The sequence below is a fragment of the Balaenoptera acutorostrata genome, chromosome 18 (assembly GCF_949987535.1).
Source record: "Balaenoptera acutorostrata chromosome 18, mBalAcu1.1, whole genome shotgun sequence".
Classification (NCBI taxonomy): Eukaryota; Metazoa; Chordata; class Mammalia; order Artiodactyla; family Balaenopteridae; genus Balaenoptera; species Balaenoptera acutorostrata.
Genome location: NC_080081.1, coordinates 67,619,673 through 67,640,946, shown reverse-complemented (window position 1 = coordinate 67,640,946; position 21,274 = coordinate 67,619,673). Strand labels below are relative to the sequence as shown.

Genomic DNA, 21,274 nt, shown 5'->3' with positions numbered 1-21,274 from the left:
ACAGGAGGTTTGTTTCTTGATTCCACAACAAGGAGTTTTGAATAAATCAAGAAACATAAAACCACAAATCTTGAGAGCTTTAAAGAACTGTGTTATGGAATATTTGGAATCAATACAATGCATCATGCTATTGAAGGCATCTGATTGACATGAATCACTTCATATTTCTCTCATTGCTCCAGGATGGGATAAAAAGGTATGAGTACAGAGCTCTCCAAATGTTGATTTATCTACTTCTTCCTTAACAACTTCCTTAATTTCTAAGAGAGAACCCAGATTAGTAACAAAGTTTAAAGTTAATGTTGCAAAACGGTTGACATATGTTCATGAAAGGGAAAAGTAAATTTAAAAGAACATATACTGTTTACTATGTAGAGATTATTTTTTGCACTTTAATTTGAAGAGCTATACGGGGAGTGAACTACAGTCTTTTCACAAAAAAATAATGTATTTCATTGCTTTCCATTATTAACCTAAACACTGCAAATTAATCAGGCAAAGAAACATGCAGGGAGCCTTCCAGACCTAAGAAATTCTGTAACTTCATTCAAGTGCATTCATACTGAACATATTGAGATCAGTTCAAATGGAGCATCTTTCCTCTATCAAGTACTGAGGTAGGACTGGTGAATGAGACAGTTGTGTTCCTGACATTCACAGCCTAGAGAAGGCAAGTGAAATATAGCAGTACAATGCGATCTAGAATGTGCATAATGAAGGCATTTATCCCAGAGACTGTATGGAGGGGGATTGCTTCATGGAATCTCCCTGGGGGAGCAGAGACCTGAGATGAACTTTAAAGACTGAGTAGGACTCAGCCATGTGAAGATTAATGGGAAGGTATTCCAAAAATGTAAGAGATGGACCAAAGACAAACCTCAATCTTTTGTAGACTGAAATGAGGAAAACTTGTGGTTAAACGGTAACAAGGCAAGACATTTATGTTAAAGCAGAGTTTCATTTAAGACACATGATCCTACTAGAAGATCTTAAATATTTTGAAATCAATAATTTCTGAATCATTTAGGAATATGTTTCGTAAAACACAACCTATGATTTCAAAGAATTTATATGAAAGTAAAATCTTATTCTTGATTTTATAATGCTATTAGCCATCCAACATTACTTTGCTCTGGAAAAATTGTCAACTCCAGGGAAATATGCTCTTTAATATTGAATGAAAGATATTCCAGAACAACTCTGTAAGAATTTTAATTTTTTTCTCCAATGTAATCCCAAAAGATTAAAATAGAAAATGCAAAGGCAGGGTCTTTTAAAAATGTATCTTTTAAAAGATATTACTAATTCTTATTTTCTTATTACATGTTATATGTTTTTAGCCTTCCTTCACCCTGCTGCAATGTTAGGTTCTATCACTTTCCAATTCCAAAACTTAATATGAGCAAAAAGTATAAGCATCTTGAAAGAAGTGTTAGAAATTACCAAATGCTTTCTATTGCTTTGATTCTGACATATCTAGCTAGGGACTAAATTTGTGGCTTTTGTTCAACAGGCTTTGAAGTTGTGTTCACTTTGTATATTCCTAAAATATACAAAAGAACCTAAGCAAAGAAAAAAATGTTCAGTAGGAATGAACATTTTTCGTGGCTCAAGAACAAAACAGAGAACAATGTATATGTAATGCTTTATCAGTTCTAATGCATGCACTTACTTGTAAGTTTCTTTCTTTTTGTGTGTGTGTGTATGATCATTTTAATGTGTTGTTGGATTCTGTCTGCTAGTATTTTGTTGAGGATTTTTGCATCTATATTCATCAGTGATATTGGTCTGTAATTTTCTTTTTTTGTAGTGTCTTTGTCTGGTTTTGGGATCAGGGTGATGGTGGCCTCATAGAATGAGTTTGGGAGTGTTCTTTCCTCTGCAATTTTTTGGAAGAGTTTGAGAAGGATGGGTGTTAGCTCTTCTCTAAATGTTTGATGGAATTCACCTGTGAAGCCATCTGGTCCTGGACTTTTGTTTGTTGGAAGATTTTTAATCACAGTTTCAACTTCATTACTTGTGATTGGTCTGTTCATATTTTCTATTTCTTCCTGGTTCAGTCTTGGAAGGTTATACCTTTCTAAGAATTTGTCCATTTCTTCCAGGTTGTCCATTTTATTGGCATAGAGTTGCTTGTAGTAGTCTCTTAGGATGCTTTGTATTTCTGCGGTGTCTGTTGTAACTTCTCCTTTTTCATTTCTAACTTTATTGATTTGAGCCCTCTCCCTCTTTTTCTTGATGAGTCTGGCTAATGGCTTATCAATTTTGTTTATCTTCTCAAAGAACCAGGTTTTAGTTTTATTGATCTTTGCTATTGTTCTCTTTGTTTCTATTTCATTTATTTCTTCTCTGATCTTTATGATTTCTTTCCTTCTGCTAACTTTGGGTTTTGTTTGTTCTTCTTTCTCTAGTTCCTTCAGGTGTAAGGTTAGATTGTTTGAGATTTTTCTTGTTTCTTGAGGTAGGCTTGTATAGCTATAAACTTCCCTCTTAGAACTGCTTTTGCTGCATACCATAGGTTTTGGATTGTTGTGTTTTCATTGTCATTTGTCTCTAGGTATTTTTTGATTTCCTCTGATTTCTTCAGTGATCTCTTGGTTATTTAGTAACGTATTGTTTAGCCTCCATATGTTTGTGTTTTTTATGTTTTTTTCCCTGTAATTCATTTCTAATCTCATAGCGTTGTGGTCAGAAAAGATGCTTGATATGATTTCAATTTTCTTAAATTTACTGAGGCTTGATTTGTGACCCAAGATGTGATCTATCCTGGAGAATGTTCTGTGTGCACTTGATAAGAAAGTGTAATCTGCTGTTTTTGGATGGAATGTCCTATAAATATCAATTAAATCTATCTGGTGTATTTGTAAGTTTCATATTTAGTGTTTTACAATCTTTAATCAAGTGAAATTTTTCATCAATTTCTTCTAGTTTCATATTAAAATTATTCTAGTCCCTTAAAAAAAAAAGAGCCCTGAGTCCTAAACACGATACCCTAAAAAAATGAGTTGATACTAGTACATGTGATTTTAGAATCAGTGGGAATGCACAGGAAAGAAGCTGTTTCCTTTGTTGTTCAGGGAAAAGATTGTTAATTACTTTTAGACTCCCATGACAACCGGCCAAAGAACTACAGGAAAAACTCAAAGAAGCAATTTCAGGTATCTTCAATCTTAAGTATTTAGTAAGTAGCAATAGATAAAGCAGCCAGTGCTAATGTAGAATATTTAGGGCCAAGTTAAAAAAAAAAAATGAATACATTTTTTTCAGAAGTTTCTTTTTCTTTTTCTTTTTCATCTTATATTACATACATAGTTTTTTCCAACTTTTGTTCTAGAACAATTACTATAATTCACCAATCAAAAGAAAACCAATATTTTCTGGAGGTAGAAGTAAATAGATTTTTGAGAACTTACTCAAAATCAGTGATGGAAACAAAAAACAATTACACTAGGTGATAAGTGTAATAGACCTTAATTTTCCTTATTGAATATTCAAATCCATGGAACTCTAATGAAAAATTTATTACTCTTGTGCAATTTGCAATTGACTTCTTAACTTCTCATTCCTGACAAATCAAGAACTAAGCCAGACATGAAGGAAGTTTTAGTATTTTCATCTGCTGTTGGACTAAAGGCTTTCCTTTATTAATAACTTCTAATAATGTATTTTATTAGGATCGTACCTTATAATTTACTAAGAGCCTTCACACACATCCACTCATTTTACACTTCCTACAAATCTGTGAGTAAAATATTTTATATGTATAAAGAAATATATATATATAATCAAATATAAATATTAAGTCCATTAAGCAGATGAGAAAACCGAAACTCAAAGAGGTCTGTGTGACCCTCTAAAGTAGCAAAAGTTATAAATGGCAGAACTAGAACTCTTAGTGCAGAGATTCTAAAATTCATTAGTTTTACCATCACACACCATTAAATGTGTACATTTTAACACAGATGTCAAAAACCATCACTAATTATTAACCTACTTACCGCCACTCTTCAATGTGTTTCATCATCAGTAATCCGGCAAACAATAAATATCATCCACTTACAGTTAAACAGAAAATGCTTTAAACCCCCAACCTAATTTTGGAGTACTAATTTCCCTCACTGCCATTTAAATTCTCTGGCATTTTGATGGATAAAGTCTGGCAGAACTCACCTCTTTCTGACGGTACTTAATGGCCAATTTGAGTCTCGCGAGATCATTTCCACTTTGTTCTTCTAGGAGACTGTTGTCATCGCGGTAATTAAGAATGATTTCCAGCTCGCGGGAACTTCTTGTCTGATCCAGTAGGTCCTTAGCAAATTGTTTGCACTGTCGTGACAGTTCCTCGTACTCTGACTTGAATTCATTTTCCACCTTACTCAGTTCCTGGAGCTCCCAACTTAACTGAAATGCCGTGAGAAAAGGGTCTTCACTGGACAGGGCGATGAGAGAAGGGCTGGCCAGGGCCTTGTAGATGTTGAGTCTGGAGCGGGAGTGGCGGAGACTGTCCACATCCGAGCTGGACACGCATTCGACGCAGTTGCAGCGGACCTCGTGGGGTCTGGGCACCGAGACGCCTTTCTGAACCAAAAGTTTTATTATCTCGTAATTATTTGTATGCGCTGCCAAAATGATGGGTGTAATGTCCGGAGTGAATTCAGAGAACTGCTTATCAAGGAGTATGGGAGGCACCTAGAAAGAAGAAAGCAGAGGTCGTGAGTAGTAACGCATTTGCTCAAGTGAATTTAAACAACGCGCTATAGCAGTGTTGAACAAGATTCGTAAGTCTTTTGCCAGGCTTTTGTTTTTTTTGCAGGAGAGATAGGGCTTTTTTTCCCCTCAAAAGACAATAGGAAATTAAACAAAAAGTAGCTCTGCAGTAGAATGATACATTATTCTTTGTTTAATCTGAATTGTGACATTTCATGATATCTTAAACTCAGTGCCTATGGAAACTCTTGATAAAAGACTATCTTGCTCCCAACTTATTTTCTGGCTGACAATCTTTGCTTTTCTTTCCCAGTGATATGGGCTCTCTAAATAATAAGAAAGACGCTACAAAATAGTTAATGATTTGTTTTAAACCCAAGATCTTCCTCTGCAATAGAAGGTTTTAAATTCTTCAGTCAGGTTTTCTGCTTGTTTGTGTTTTATCTTCTGCAGTCCTAAGATCCACCCTGCGATTACAGGTGGCAGCAGAACGCAGGAGTGCTAGCCCCTCTGCTTTCCGTTTTCACCCATTCCTTTATGGAATATTTTCCAGATGACAAGAGGTGCCCCATTCTAACATCGCTGTTATTAGAAATAAATGCTTCCTGTGGGAGAACCTTAAAAACATCATGCTAAGTGAACGAAGCCAGTCACAAAAGATCACATATTGTATGATTCCATTTTTATAAAATATCCACAATAGGCAAATCTGTATATGGAGAAAGTAGTGATTGCCTAGGCTTGGGGGCAATGGAAGGGATGGAAGGTGACTGCTAAAGGATACAAAGTTTCTTTTGAGAGTGAGAAAAATGTTCTAATATTGTAGTTATGGTTGCACAACCCTGTGAATATACTAAAAATCACCGAATAGTATACTTTAAGTGGGTGAATGTTATGGTATGTGAATTATATCGCAATAAAGCTATTAAAAAAGAAAAAAATAAGAAAGAAATGCTTCCCAATGAATCAGGTCACCAATGCACTTATGAACAATTTCCTTTGGGTTATACTCTAGGAATGGTAATGACAAAAATAATTTAATAAGCACTATTTAGTAGGCCTAAAGCACATCCACCCTAACTATTCATTATTTACATTTTATAGACATGGTATCTTGGTGAGTAAGTGGGAATCCTGCTATTTGAACCTAGGTCCATCTGTCTGACACCCAGGCCTGTACGTACTGCACTACACCCTGCTGCTTTACAGTTTTTGGTTTAGTATTTCTTCCTGCTGGTGCAAAGTCATAGAGGCCTCTATGAAAATAAATGTTACATAAGGACAAGTTAAACAGGCATGGCAGAAAAAGTGATGACATGTCACATTAAAATATGCTGCTGGTTAAATATGATTAAAACCACAAAAGGATCAAAAGAAAACAACTATGTAGAGAAAAACGAAGGTCATATGAAACTTCAGTAGCACTACTTTTAAGTAGAGGTGTAATCTTTATATGAGAATAATTAAACTCACATGCTTTTAGTTCATCTGGCCATTTTGAATATCCATTTATTTCATAAGACACACTATATATATATATATATATATATATATATATATATATATATACATATTTTTAACATATTTAGTATTTTATTTAATTTTTTAGAAGACAATTTATGAATTTCCCCCACCCCTTCCTTTAAGTTAGTGTGACAGTTTTCCATAATAAATGACTTAAAGGAAGCTTTGGTCAAGAATGGAATGAAATAGCAAAACAAAACTCAAAAAAGCCCCAAATCACTACTGCTTTTTAAAAAAACCCATCACTTTCACCAGTTATATTCAAACAAAACACACAAACTATATATACTTAACAGAGAGTAGTGTGCTGGGACTCTGGCAGATCAGCCCAGCAGGCACACGTGATTGTTTATCCAGGTCCCAGAGGGTAAGCATTGCATTGAAAAATAACAATAAAACAAAAACACTTAAACAATTGCCTGTTATTTAGTGCTAATTACACACCTGAATCAATTATTACATGGAGTCTGAAAATTGGGGGTTTTCTTATTCTTCCATCACTTCTAAGTTTAGTAATCGGCATTCTTCTGTATGTACAATTTGCTCTCTTCTCCTCTTAATTATTGAGTATTACTCATGAACCCATGGATTCTTCCTTTATTTTATTCAATATATTTTGATTCATTGCAATAATTATTCATTTTGAACTTGTTATTGAGGTATAGCATACATACATACAGTAAAATGCAGAGAGATCAGTGTACAGCTAGAAACCTTTTTTAAAATGTGAACACACCTGTGTGACAAGACACAGACAAAAATCTAGATGAGGGCTACCCTGGTGGTGCAGTGGTTAAGAATCTGCCTGCCAATGCAGGGGGCACAGGTTTGAGCCCTGGTCCGGGAAGATCCCACATGCCGCAGAACAACTAAGCCCGTGCGCCTCAACTACTGAGCCTGTGCTCTAGAGCCCATGAGCCACAACTACTGAGGCCTGTGTGCTTAGAGCTGGTGCTCCACAACAAGAGAAGCCACCGCAATGAGAGGAAGCCCATGCACCGCAACGAAGGGTAGCTCCGCTCGCTGCAACTAGAGAAAGACCACGCGCAGCAACGAAGACCCAATGCAGCCAAAAATAAAATAAATAAATTCATAAAAAAAAAATCTAGAAGAGTGCCTGCACCCCAGGGACCTCCCTCTTGTCACCTCCCAGTCATTCCATTTTGTAATCACAAATCTAACTGCTATCACCACAGATTACTTTCACATACTTTTTAACTTTATATAAACAAATTAAAGTATGTACTTTTTATGTCTAGCTTTCTCCGTTCCACATTAGCTCTTTGAAATACATTCATTTGTTAGTAGCAATCGTTTTTGTTACTTCAATTCTGCATATTTTGATTTATGAATACAGCACAATTTATTTACCATTCTATTTTTGATGATATTTTTGTGGTTTCCAGTTTGTGGCTATTCAGAATATTGCTCCTATGCACATTTTTGTCCATGTCTGTTGGTCTTGTATCTAGCAATGGAATTTCTGGGTCAAACAATTTTCTTAAGCAGTGATACCAATTTTCATGCCCACCACAAATTATACTTGGTATTCCCAGTTATTTATCTATCAATCTATCTATCCATCTATTAATTACACCATTCAACTTGTTAAGCAATCATTTTGAATTGGATTATTTATTATTATCAGGGCTGGGTATTGAATTTGTCTAAGGCCTTTTATGCTTCTCTGAGGATAATCATAATTATTCTCCTTAGTCCTAAAAATATGGTGCGTGTGCACACAAACCCACACACCTGCATACACACACACACAGTATAATACTATGCAAATGGTTTTAGCATACAAAATTAGTAAATTCCCTAAGGAGAGTATGAATAAAGCAAAAGGGAAATGAATTTGGAGAAGACATTATTTTTACTTGGTAGACTTAGAAAAGGATTTTAGGAGGAATTTAAACTTAAGATTGGTTGGAACTAGCAATGTAGAAAAGTTACAAGAAAATGACAACAACAAGAAGAAAATAAGAAAGATTCATAGCAAATACTTTCTTTAGAGTATGGGATAAATCATATAGAGATAAATAATCATAAAATGCCTCAGTGTAGATCAGGGCAAGATGAGGGAAGGTTTTGAATCGCATTATTTTGTAGACATTGGTGGAGTCATAGAAGAATTGAACCACGAGAGTGATGGAGTAATTCCGAAGTATTAACATCACGCTAGCATATTTTGATTATTGAATTGAGAAGTAGATGGGTAGAGGCAGATAACGGAGCCTGGTAACGAGTGCAGTCTGAACTAGGGTTGTAGCAATGGAAAAGGAGAGGCTGTGCATATGACCCATCAAGCGGTGCTGGGGGTGTGAGGGAGAGCAAGCATGGCATAGAACAATTCGAAGCAAAGATATCAGAAAACGAGAGGGGTCTAGTCCAGATGCCCTGAGATACCTTCCAGTTCAGATTTCACTTTCTTTAATGTCTACTTTTCTGGGAGGGAAAGCTGGTCAACAGAACTAAACAATTCAAAGTTCCATTACAGAATGGCCATGTGCTAATGGCACATTTGCAAAATCTTGCCCTGAAAGGGGACTTTCAGAGAAGTCCTAAATCAAGTAAGGGCCAATGACCTTTCCCCTCTCTTCTGTCTGTTAGCTGGCTATGAATAACAATTGATAAAAGGCCACTTCTTACTGACTTCATTGGAAAGATGAGAGTGCCTGTTGCCTTGGAAGATGGTGATATTGAAGACAGGAAGAGGGCAGCAAGCTGAGAGACTGCTGTTTGCTGAGCTCCCGCAGCTGAGAAATTTATCCGTTGAGTAGCCACTTTGCTCTCTACTAAATACTCAGAAATTTGAAGGAGTCTAAAATATAAGGCATTTGATCTCAGAAACATTTAGAAAATGCAGAAAATGGGCTTGCTCCCTCTTTTTCATGCTTCATTCACCAGTCTATTTTCTGTCTCCATCCTGTGCTACGCTTTATTCAATATCTTCAATATGCAACTCTCCCTCTTTCCTTTTGTGGTGCCAATGTTACAAGTGAAAAGCATATTTTTCTAACATTAAAATAAATAAATAGGTGACTAGAAGTGCTTGGTAGCTATTACCTAAAAATGGTTTTGATAGAAATATTGTATTTTTCCAAATTTTTCAAATTTGCCATTTGGCATATTTAAGGACAGATATGAAGATCATGAGGATAAACCTGTAGATAAAAACCACACTATGCTTGACTTATTTTAGCTGAAGTAAACTCTACAGACATAAAAACACTACACCCAGGCAAACATACATGCATGAAAATATATACTCACATTACTCGTAAACAAACAACACACTTCACCGTTTAACAAATTCCAACTGATTGAATTATACAGTTGACCCAGTAATCTACAGCTAAGTAGAAGAGGCAGTTAAAAGAGGATCTGGAAACCAAATTCATGTCCCTGTTTCTTATGTTGCATAGCTGGAAGTTTGCTCTGGCTTTTCTTCTGTCTAAGATTTATGAATGAGTATTTATTCAACGTCTTTTTCTCAACCTTATCATAACATTAGTTACATTATTAACTGAATCATTTTCATGTCACATAGCATTCAGAATGACTGACCTACACATAAGCTAATTAATTAATCAGTTTAAGTGATTAACTATTAACCTAGAAACTGATAGCTTTTCTCAAATTCAACCAAATGCTTTACCTTGAAATGACTCGGCACCAGTCTGAGGCATATGTGACATTTTACCCAAACATAGAAATGTCTCTTTGTGACTAACATATACATTTTTGAACTATTAATGCTGAAGTATACATTTCTAGGAGAGAAATTCATCCTGGAGCGACATTCAATCAATTTAAAAGAATTCATTCCCTTGCATTCAGCATTTATTAAACTGGGTTGTATAAACTGAGTAAAAGAAATTTACTTATATAATATTATTTGAGGTATCCTAAATTATTAAGACTAAATAGATCCATATTCTAATCTGGCTGTACTCAATTAGTTATATTATCTTGTGAAAGTCCCTTAATAGTTCTGTTATATGAAAGAGGTTATCCCCTGTAACATGAAATTCTATGACTCAAAAACTATTTTTATACTCCAGTTGATAGCACAGTAATTGAAAATTTATGAGAATTTTTTTCAAGTACTTCAATAAAAATTTGTTAAAATCTTTAGTTTCATCTTGCTTTTTTTTTTTTTTAAATAATTCCGGATTTATTTTCCCAATTCTCATTTTTTTTTTTCATTTCCTTGAAGGCATAGTTGGTTTTTTTTTTAAATTATTTATTTATTTATGGCTGTGTTGGGTCTTCATTTCTGTGCGAGGGCTTTCTCTAGTTGTGGCAAGTGGGGGCCACTCTTCATCGCGGTGCGCGGGCCTCTCATTATCGCAGCCTCTCTTGTTGCGGAGCACAGGCTCCAGAGGCGCAGGCTCAGTAATTGCGGCTCACGGGCCTAGTTGCTCCATGGCATGTGGGATCTTCCCAGACCAGGGCTCGAACCCGTGTCCCCTGCATTGGCAGGCAGATTCTCAACCACTGCGCCACCAGGGAAGCCCTCATCTTGCTTTTTAACTTTAATGTTTTTATATAATGTATTGAAACCTACATTTTTTGAAACTCAGGATTATGAATATCAAATTTACCTCTCTCAATCACCCAGACTACCTTCTAATTCAAACCAACATAAGGGAGTTTCAACTTAGAGTTATATTTAAAAATTAATTTAACATCAGTTATTTAGAACTTGAAATTTTCATAAACATGCACGTACACACACATACATATATACTCATACATGAACTTGCACAAAAATCCAAAATATGGGGAAAATACAATATTATGTTCTGAATAGGAAGACCTAATATCTTAATTATGTAGATTGTCTCAAAATAAATATGTGCATTTTATTCCGAATCTTTTTTACTTACGTTGTTTTGTTTATAACTTGATAAAACTATTTTATTAGTTAATAGGGAGAAATATATAACCAAGAGTTTCAAAAATTATGATATGAAACCTATGATCCAAGAAAATATAGCAAGAAATACGGGATCAGTTGAATAGAATTTTGACCAGAATTACTTCTTCTTTTTTTTTTTTCCGTCTATTTATTTATTTATTTTTGGCTGCGTTGGGTCTTTGTTGCTGCATGCGGGCTTTCTCTAGTTACGGCGAGCGGGGACTGCTCTTCGTTGTGGTGCGCGGGCTTCTCATTGCAGTGGCTTCTCTTGTTGTGGAGCACAGGTTCTAAAGCACAGGCTCAGTAGTTGTGGTGCACAGGCTTAGTTACTCCGCGGCATGTGGGATCTTACCCGACCAGGGCTCGAACCCATGTCCCCTGCATTGGCAGGCGGATTCTTAACCACTGCGCCACAAGGGAAGTCCCCAGAATTACTTCTTATTTTATATGGGAACTTGATATGTGAAAAAGTAAAATTTCTATTCAATTGGAAAAAGTGGTTCATTTATTGAAACAATTTTCTACCCCAAACAAGCAAAATTAGTGTGTATCTCATTTCATAACAATGAATTTGAGACGGAGTAAATATTTAAATGTAAAAACAAAAAGCAACACAAGTTTAGAAAAAGAATTTTAAAAAATAGTTGTATAGCCCAAGGGTTGGGGAGAACTCTTAAAGCAAGATTGGAAACACAGAATATGGAAAACTACATATTTGGTTTTACAGTTCTCAAGTAGAATGACCCAAGATTTTCACAGAAGAAAATCAAAACAAAATGAATGAACAAACATAACAAAACAGAAACAGAGTCATAGATACCGAAAGTATGAACAAGTGGTTGCCAGAGACAAGGGGGTCGGGGGTGAGTGAAATTGGTGAGGGAAATTGAGAGGCACAAATGTAATATAAGTTATGAAATAAATGAATCACGGGGGTGAAATGTACAGCATAGGGAATACAGTCAATAATAATGTAATAGCTTTGTATGGTGACAGATGGTAACTAGACTTACCATGGTCATCATTTTATAATGTTAGAAACATCCAGTCACTATGTTGTGAACCAAGAACTAACATACGGCTGTAGGTCAATTATACTTAAAAACAAACAAAAACCAACAACAAACCTATGGAAAAAGAGATCAGATTTCTTGTTACCAGAGGTAGGGGTTAGGGGGAGGGGGAAATAGATGAAGGCAGTCAAAAGGTACAACCTTCCAGTTACAAGATAAATAAGTATTAGCGATGTAATGTATGACATGGTAAATATAATTGTCACTGTTGCATGTTATATATGAACGTTGTTAAGAGAGCAAATCCTAAGAACTGTCATCACAAGGAAGAATATTTTCTTCTTTTATTTTGTGTCTGTATGAGATGATGGATTGTGATCATCATTTCACGATTATGTAAGTCAAATAATTATGCTAAACGTTATCATAAACGTATATGGTGCTGTATGTCAATTTTATCTCAATAAAACTGGAAGGAAAAAAAAGGTCAGAAACATGAATGATCTCATTAACAGACAGGGAAAGGAAATATAAAATAATAATGAACTACAATTATTTTGCCAAATTTAAGGAGCTGATGCACCCACATTCATCAAAAGCAAGGGGAATGCAAATTATAGCAGCCTTGCTGGAAGGTTTCTGGCACTTAACATAAATTCTAAGCACCATAGTGTTAGTTAGGGAACCCTTCCTACAGAAAATCAGGCACCTGGAGACTATGTATTTATTTCATCATTGTTTGTCGTGATAGAAACTTGGGAATCACCTGAATGTTTTTCGAAAGAGAAAGGTTGAACAAACTGTGGAATATCTCTACATGAAATATTATGATGCTATTGAATATTTGAACTTGAATGCATGCTGTATGTATCAATTTGGAGGGTTGCCCCTGAGGTCTCATTTTGCCCTGTTGGAGAGTTGTAGCGTAGTTATTTACATAAAGGCTCCTTATTTTAGGTTCTTTAAACATTAGTTAACTTTATATCAGAGACTGTCCTTGGTATTACCTAATTATTTATTAACTACTTTATTTGATAAACAAAGACCTCTATAATCATGTCCCACCCTGTGTATTCAAACCTAAATTGTACTCCACCCTGACAGGCATCCCATGGCCCAATCATTTCAGTGTCAAACTTTCCATTCATAGTTTTCTTGTTGACTTCTGCCTATTCCCTCCCACTTGTCAAATTCTACCAAACCTTCAAGACCCAACTCAAATCTTATGGTATCTATGATGCCCTTTAGTAAAATTGAACTGTCATTAACCTGGCATTTTTTTCTTTAAATGGAGGCAGGGGAAAGGGAAGGTATTGTTACTAGCTTTTTACAAGAAGAGATAAATATCAATTTTTTAAAAGAGGAGTTTGTAAAAAAAATAAAATAAAATAAAAAGAGGAGTTTGTGGGAAAGGTGAAGAATGAGAGTGCAGATTATACAATTTACGATTCTCTTATCTCCTTTAAGTGCTCTCATACAAACTATTTATAATAACTTTACCCAGGCTTTGGTCAGTGATACATCCAGTATATAAATATAAATAATGTAACATTAATAACTATTTCTACTTTTTTAAAGTTAATATTCATTTTAAATTGCATTGGTTATATATTTTTATGGTAAGCCTATTTCAAGTCTACTTTGAATTCAAAATACCAGCATATAGATATAGTTTGTATTGATTTGAATAGGTGTAGGACGCACATAGTGAATATACTTCTACAATAACTTGGATAACAGATTTATTTTAGAACTATGAAGCACACTTGAACCAAATGAACAAGGATCTGGCAAAAATCATTTCAACTCGGTGATACCGTTAATACAAATTTGCTTGGAGTCTGATTACAGTGACACAAGTAACAACTAACATGTATGAAGCACTTATCATGTGTCGTGCCCCATGCTAGGAGCTTTTCATGCCACATCTTAGTTAATCTTCAAAATCATTTTTGGAATTAGGTGTTACTGTAATCCTCTTTTGACAAATAGAATACGCCTTAGAGAAGTGCAATAGTTTGCCCATGGTCACACAGAAATCCATGCAGCTTGACTCCTGGGTCTAAACCCTTCGTCAATAAACGATATGTCTTGTAAGTAAGGCAGCTGTAAGGTCCTGGAAATAGCTCAGGCATCAAGAGTGAGCATTACATCCTGCCTCAACCATTTTCAGTTGTGTGAGAATGACAAAGCCAGTTAATTTCTCCACATTTCCAGTTTCCCATTTTGAAATCTGGACATTTATTCAAGATATTTCTCCTTGTGGAATATGAACTGGAGAAATATATATCAAAGGCTTCTCAAAGTTAATACTCATAGGGCTGCAGTGAAAATTTCATGTTTCAGGGCAACATGAAAGCATGTGGTATCTACAAATCACTAAATAACAGGGACTTGTGTTATGTGACAAGCCTAAGATTGTTAGGAGAAAGAGCATAAAACAGTCTTGTTCAGTTTTGCCAGACTGATTTGTTTCTCCTCACATAAACACAATCCCAATTATAGTGCTTGATTCATCTGAAAAGTAGAACAATTATTTCCTGGTGGGCCAGTTTCGTCAGTGTAGATGTCAAAGCTTGGAACGTGTACTTTCCATGACTGAAAATTTAAACTGTGGATCTCCTAAAATGGCATAGACTCTGTTGTATACTGCTATAGATATACCATAAATAATAGCTATTAAATATCATTTGCATCTTGGATAAAGAACTGGAGAAATCTATTTCGACTCCTAGGGCGACATCAAACAAATAGCAACTTTAAATCACCACCAGCTTTGGCTAGGTTTAATCACTAAAATAATGAGAAGATTGCTATCACTGACTCCCAGATCATTTAGTTCACAGACATCACTTTTATTTTTAAAACTCTCTCTCTTTATATCTGCTACATTGAAGGAGAATCTATTAAATGATATCCAAGTGAAATCTTTTATTGGTAGAGAACGTAGCTCAACGGGCCAAGTGTATACTTAATTTTATAAGAATTACACAAATTCTGATCAGATATTCTCATTTTAATTTCACTTGACAGTGTTTATCACTGTCTCTTTTTTTTGAAAGTCACCAGTCCTTTGACTTCCATAACTGGGTAGTGTATTGGCTCAAATCCTGGCTGTCCCACTAATGGTTTGTAGCTTTGGAAACATTATTTAACCCCCTAAACTTCAATTTTCTCATCTATAAAATGGAGATTATTATAGTCTTCACCTCATAGGGTTTTTTTAAGGATTCAAAAAGTAATACAGAATAATAATTAATATGAAAGTGTTTTGTATCAGTACAAATGTTTGATAAAACAAAATCTAGTGTAATAACTATAATTATCATCATCACTATTATCATCATTTTCTCTGGTTGCTTTTTCTCAGTCTCATTCACTGGGGACCCTTCTATTCATTCCTTGAACACTGTTTCTTTAGGGATCAGACTTAGGCCCAGTGTTCTTCACATTCGGCATATATGCACTCCCTGAAGGTTGGCTGTTCTCATGTTAATTATAGTCTATATGTGCCAATTTTTATTCTTCCAGCCTCCAGCCATTCAATAATACTTTGGGGCACCCATTTTATGCCAGTCACTCTTCAAAGTTTGAGGAATACAGCAGTGAACAGAACAGACAAAATCCTCGCCTTTATTCTAATTGCATTCTAGAAAGAGAGGGGAGGGAAAGACACAACATGAATGAACAAGTGGATGCATAAATCAATGAATGAAGAAATCTCAAACGGTAAAGGCCATGGAGAAAAGTACAGTGGAGTAAGAGGAAATAAAGAGTGTCAGAGGCAAGGAGAGGCTGCTGCCCTATATAGGGTGACAGGGAAGTCTTACTGCTATGATGACATTTGAATAGAAGGCTGAGGAAATTTAGAGAGCAAGCTAAGCTTACATCTAAGGGCAGAGCATTCCTGGAAGAGAGAACAGCAAGTGCGAAGATCCTGAAGCATGAGTATGATTAGAGTATTTGGCCAGTTTAATGGAAGGACAGTTTTCTAGATTAATGTTTCATGCCATGACTTGCATAAACTTTCTAATTAATTATAATAATATGTAGATTACATTTTGGTTTTATGTAGACAAATTATCTGAATATGCTTTTTATTTCTTCTAGTCTTTATATCTTTTATTTTTACTTCTTTTTTGATTATTCAAAATGGAACCTCCAGTAGAGTGTTGTATGGAAGAACAATATTGAGAATCTTTATTTTGTTATTGATAGTAACATGAATGTTTTTAATATTTCACTATTCAGAATAATATAAGATGTAGGTTTTGGGTAGACTCAATCAAGTTAAGGAAAGTTTTTTGTCTATTTCATTCTTGGTTTGCTTAGTTGGTTTTTTTTTTTTTCTTAACATGCAAGGATAAACATTTTATCAAATGCTTTATTTTTTTGGCATCTAGTGAGATAATCATACATTTCCTTCTCCTTTACCTGTCAAAGTAATGAATTACATTAATAGATTTTTCTAATAATTGCTTTAGATTTTGCATTTAATTTTTGATGGACCATAATTTTCCTTTCTCACACTGTCCTCTTCTGATTTTGATGCCAAGGCTGTATCAGTTTCATAAAATTAGAAATGTTTGTGAAAGATTAGAATAATATGTTCCTTGAATGGTAGATCTCACCTATTTTTCTTCATTGTTATTTAAAAAATATATTTATTTACCTTTTTTTAATCAATCATATTTATTTCAAATATTTTCCATGTTATAGGTTTTATGCAAATTTTTATTATGAAGATTGTTAATGTTATTTTCATCTCAACAAATTTATCAGTCTTTTTTTCCCCTAATATTGCTCTGTGTAGCCCAGACATTCATCCATGAAAATAGGTCACCAATCTTTGAGAATGAAAGCCATTTGTATAGGGTTTTGTATAGGCTAAATATCTGCTTTACTTTTAAGCTGAGAAAGTCTTGTCCACATGAAAACCCCTAACCCTTGCTAAAGAGATTTAGTATTTGCATCATATTTAAATTAATTATAACGTTATTTATTTAATCCATATGGAATTCAGTTGTTATTTGATATTTATTTATCTCGTGATAGATTTTAAAACTTTAAAATATTATTGTGATGATTGTGCAATATTTCAATTAAAAATACACTGTAATTTACTTAATCACCTCCATTTTGAATACATGAAAGAGTGGTTTAATATGAATACCCTTTTCTTTGGTTTTGCTTTTGCTAAACGTCGCTAAGTTGCTTTTCCAAAAGGATTTAGTTCCAACAAAAATAAAGGGTGCTAGTTTCACTATATAGATGGAGCATAAAATTCAGAAGATTGCATAATTGCCTTATTGTCCTTTGTTGACTTATTAGTCAGCATTAAATAGAATTATTTTTATTAATTTTTGTCTTATGTTTTATGAATTCCTTTCTCAATTTTTGATTTTATGATTTTATTTTAAACACACCAAGGAACACATACTGTTAAATTATTATAGAGATAATTTTGAAATAAAACAAATCTTTCAGAGGTTAAAAATCACATCAAGGTAAACCTTCATTTTTTTCTGTTTTATATTTTTCTTCATAGATTTGTTTAAACTGTGCTGCACATGATTAATGTAGATTTACATGAATGAATAAAAGTTGATATAATTATGTCAAGTCCTGTGATTTGAGGTTCCAATCAAGGCTCCATGGAGTAAGAGATCTTATTTTATGTTAAATTTAAACCAATATTATCAAGCTTGCCTGTAATTTTCAAGTGCCCTGAGACTCTTAGGATGATGGGAAATATAGCACTAGATTTTGTCTGCCAAACTGAATGGAACATGTTTGGCAGGAATGTAGGGACAAATGACATGAATCCTCACATCTTAATCCACTCTGATTGAAGAACACTCAAAATATGGGGAATGTGGAAGTATAGGAACAAGGTCTCATCAATCCAGTACAGCAAAATTCCATTGCATGTTGTTGTTAGTACTTCAATTTCTTTAAAACATATATGCTTCAAGTGGAAAACTCACTCTAAGAGCTTTTATCTGTCAAAGCACCTATTAAACAGAGAGGATGTAATAAGAATTTCATATGGATGCTTTTCTGGCAGTGAGACATGCAGCAGAATTACATTGATAGTGTATCCTAATGGAAAAACCATGCTGATCCAAAACACCATGAATGAGGAGATGCAAATTGAAAATATGGAACCAGCAGTTGAGGTTAAGAAGATATTAGAGGCTACAAGTCAGTAAGGCTGTGCTGGGTAGAATTCTGAATGTCTAGCTATTATGAAGTGGGTGTGAGGTTGGATCGGTTACCTTGAAAGGAGCAGAGGAGATAAAGCTGAGTTGTCAGGTGACCTTGGCTCATCCACTATCAGTGTGGCCTCCAGCACCTCATTCACCAGCTTCACTTTTAGCGATAACAGCATTGCCTGTTTACCCACAGGATCAAGTCACCTTAATATGATGAAAGAACTTTGACAGAGTTGGAGTGATTCATAAATGTAAGGAGGAGAAAGTACCCTTTACTTTTATGAGATTAAAAATGAAAACACAATTATTACAATTGTGGTGTTTATTTTTCTATTAATAATGGGAAATCAAATTTAAGTATAGTAAATAAAATTTTAGATTTCATTTATGAACCCTAAAAGAATGGGCCTGTTGAATGGGTATAAGATTGCTAAATTTTATATCCCTTTCATTGATTACTATAATGGTAACAACTCTGTATTTATGCCTAACCTGCCCATATATTTAATAACTTGTTTCTCATTCACTGCCTTTTTCTGTTGTGATGTGCAGGAGCATTATGATCTTTGAGACAAGCATTGACTTTTTCCTATTACAAAAGCTATATACCCTTATTGCCTAAAGATTTTTAAAATATCAAAAGTACAAAAGGAAAAGCAATATTCCCCCTAAATCCCACTACCCAGAGATATACATTGTCTTTCTCTCACCCAGATATACATGCTTTCTCTTTCTCTCTCTCTCTCTCAATATCTACAAAATTGGTAGTGTGGTTTATATTTTTTTACCAGTTGCAGGCTTTTATGGAAATACTGCAGTTACTTCAAGGAAGTCTGCATGCTTCACGTGGAACTTTAACTTTTTAAGATGAGGTGAGGCTTCTCAGAACGCAATACTTCACTTACAATCATAACACAGCATCGTGGTGAACTAGAGGCCCAATTTCAAAAAATATATATTCCCAGAAAATTTTATGATGAAGGTATTAATAATTTTGTTTTCATTCTGAATATGATCTAAATCAGAAGTGCTACCTTCACTAATGCCTATAAGCTCCTTGATGTTTGATTTTATCTTGCCAGTTTGTTTTTTGCCTGCTTTATTTTCATGAGTGATGATGGGGGTTTTTAATCTGTCATGTTCATCCATCTATTCAGCAAACTGTTACTTAATACCTAGAATGTGCGTAGTATTATGTAGTCAGGAGAAGAAAACAGGACTAAAATTTTATTTGGCTTGAAGAGTAAAATCTGCCTAAGGAATAGGCTGGTATTCATAAGTTTGAGAAGAAAATGAACTACAAAGACCATCACAGTATAACAGGGTGAAAAAGATTTTGTTTTTTAAAGACCCAAAGTACAACAAACACGGCTAATTAAAGTTTTTATATTTATATATTAGTAACCACATGAGGAAAAATTAAAGGTAAAAAGACTTCATTAAGAAGAATGAAATAATGCAATTTGCAGCAACATGGATGGACTTGGAGATTATCATATTAAGTGAAGTAAGTCAGACAGAGAAAGACAAATATCATATGATACCGCTTATATGCAGAATCTTAAAAAAATGATACAAATGAACTCATTTACAAAACAGAAACAGACTCACAGACTTAGAGAACTTACTTAATGAATACCAGGGGGAAAGGTAGGAGGAGGGATAGATTGGGAGTTTGGAATTGACATGTACACACTGCTGTATTTAAAATAGATAACCAACAAGGACGTACTGTGTAGCACAGGGACCTCTACTCAATATTCTGTAATAACCTAAGTGGGAAAAGAATTTGAAAAAGAATAGATACATGTATTTGTATAACTGAATCACTTTGCTATACACCTGAAACTAACACAACACTGTTAATCAACTATACTCCAATATAAAATAAAAATTAAAAAAAAAAGAAGAAAAAGAAGAATTAGCAAGTTAACGCAAATGAGGTTAACAGTATGATCCATCACTGTCACACGATGTGTTATGTTGGTAAGTATCAAGGAAAGGCAAGGACACAAAAACAGTCTTTCAGGATAAAAACATAGCTCTAAAACTAAGGAGTGCTACGGAAATAACTTGTTTCACAAAACTTCTCTTCTGAGATTGCATAAAAATAACTGAACTAATGCTTGGAAAAATTTGAGGATATGACAGTGTGAAACTAATGAAAAGAGACAGGTGCTAAGTCATGTCAGCCCCATAGCTGGACTTTCTCGGCAAAAGTAAAGTGATAGGCACTTAGTCCTCTGAATGGAATGATGGCTTTCCTCCATCCACTGATAAAGAAAATATTACCTAGATTTTTGACTGGGGGCTGAGAAATACACATGTGAAGGGAAAGAATCATGTTTATTTTTCTTTCCTCCATTGAGTTTCTTTAGCTTGAATCTTGAATCTCGATATACAACAATGAAAGACTTCAGCAATTTACAAGTTCTGTAGCAACCAGCTAAGAGACTTCTTAATCTCCACTTTAGTGTGTCAAAAATATTTACCAGGATAGGTGGAGTGGCAACATGCTACTAGAAGAAGAAAACTTTGGGAATTAATTCCTTATCTTTCATGCCTCAGATAAAATATACTGAAAAAGCTAAGTCCCAGGGAAAATCAAAACAGACTCTGGCTACAGCACTAGTTATAGAATGAAAAATGACTTTCCCCGGCTCTTGACTTTTTGGATCAGATTTGTAAAGAATGGAATGTATCAGCATTATAGTGATCTCAAGATATTATTTTTGTCATTTTGCTATAGAATTAAGTAAAGAAGAAATCCAAAGAAGTATATCATGGTGGTTCATAAATTTTTGTTTACTTTTTCTTGGTAGTATTTCATCTGAATTAGGTGACCTGTAAAAGATGCATTTGTACTAGGTAAAAATGGATAAATTTCA

The 21,274-nt window shown here is 34.5% G+C and overlaps 1 protein-coding gene across 2 annotated transcripts in view; it reads right to left on the bottom strand.

The window, feature by feature from the left end:
- Positions 1–21,274, bottom strand: part of TRPC4 (transient receptor potential cation channel subfamily C member 4) — a 163,404-nt gene that overhangs the window by 82,563 nt on the left and 59,567 nt on the right. For both annotated transcript variants that reach the window (XM_057532913.1, XM_007193664.2), the window contains exon 3: positions 4,171–4,689. In XM_057532913.1, coding sequence (XP_057388896.1) covers positions 4,171–4,689 — 519 coding nt within the window. The remainder of the gene's footprint in view (positions 1–4,170; positions 4,690–21,274) is intronic.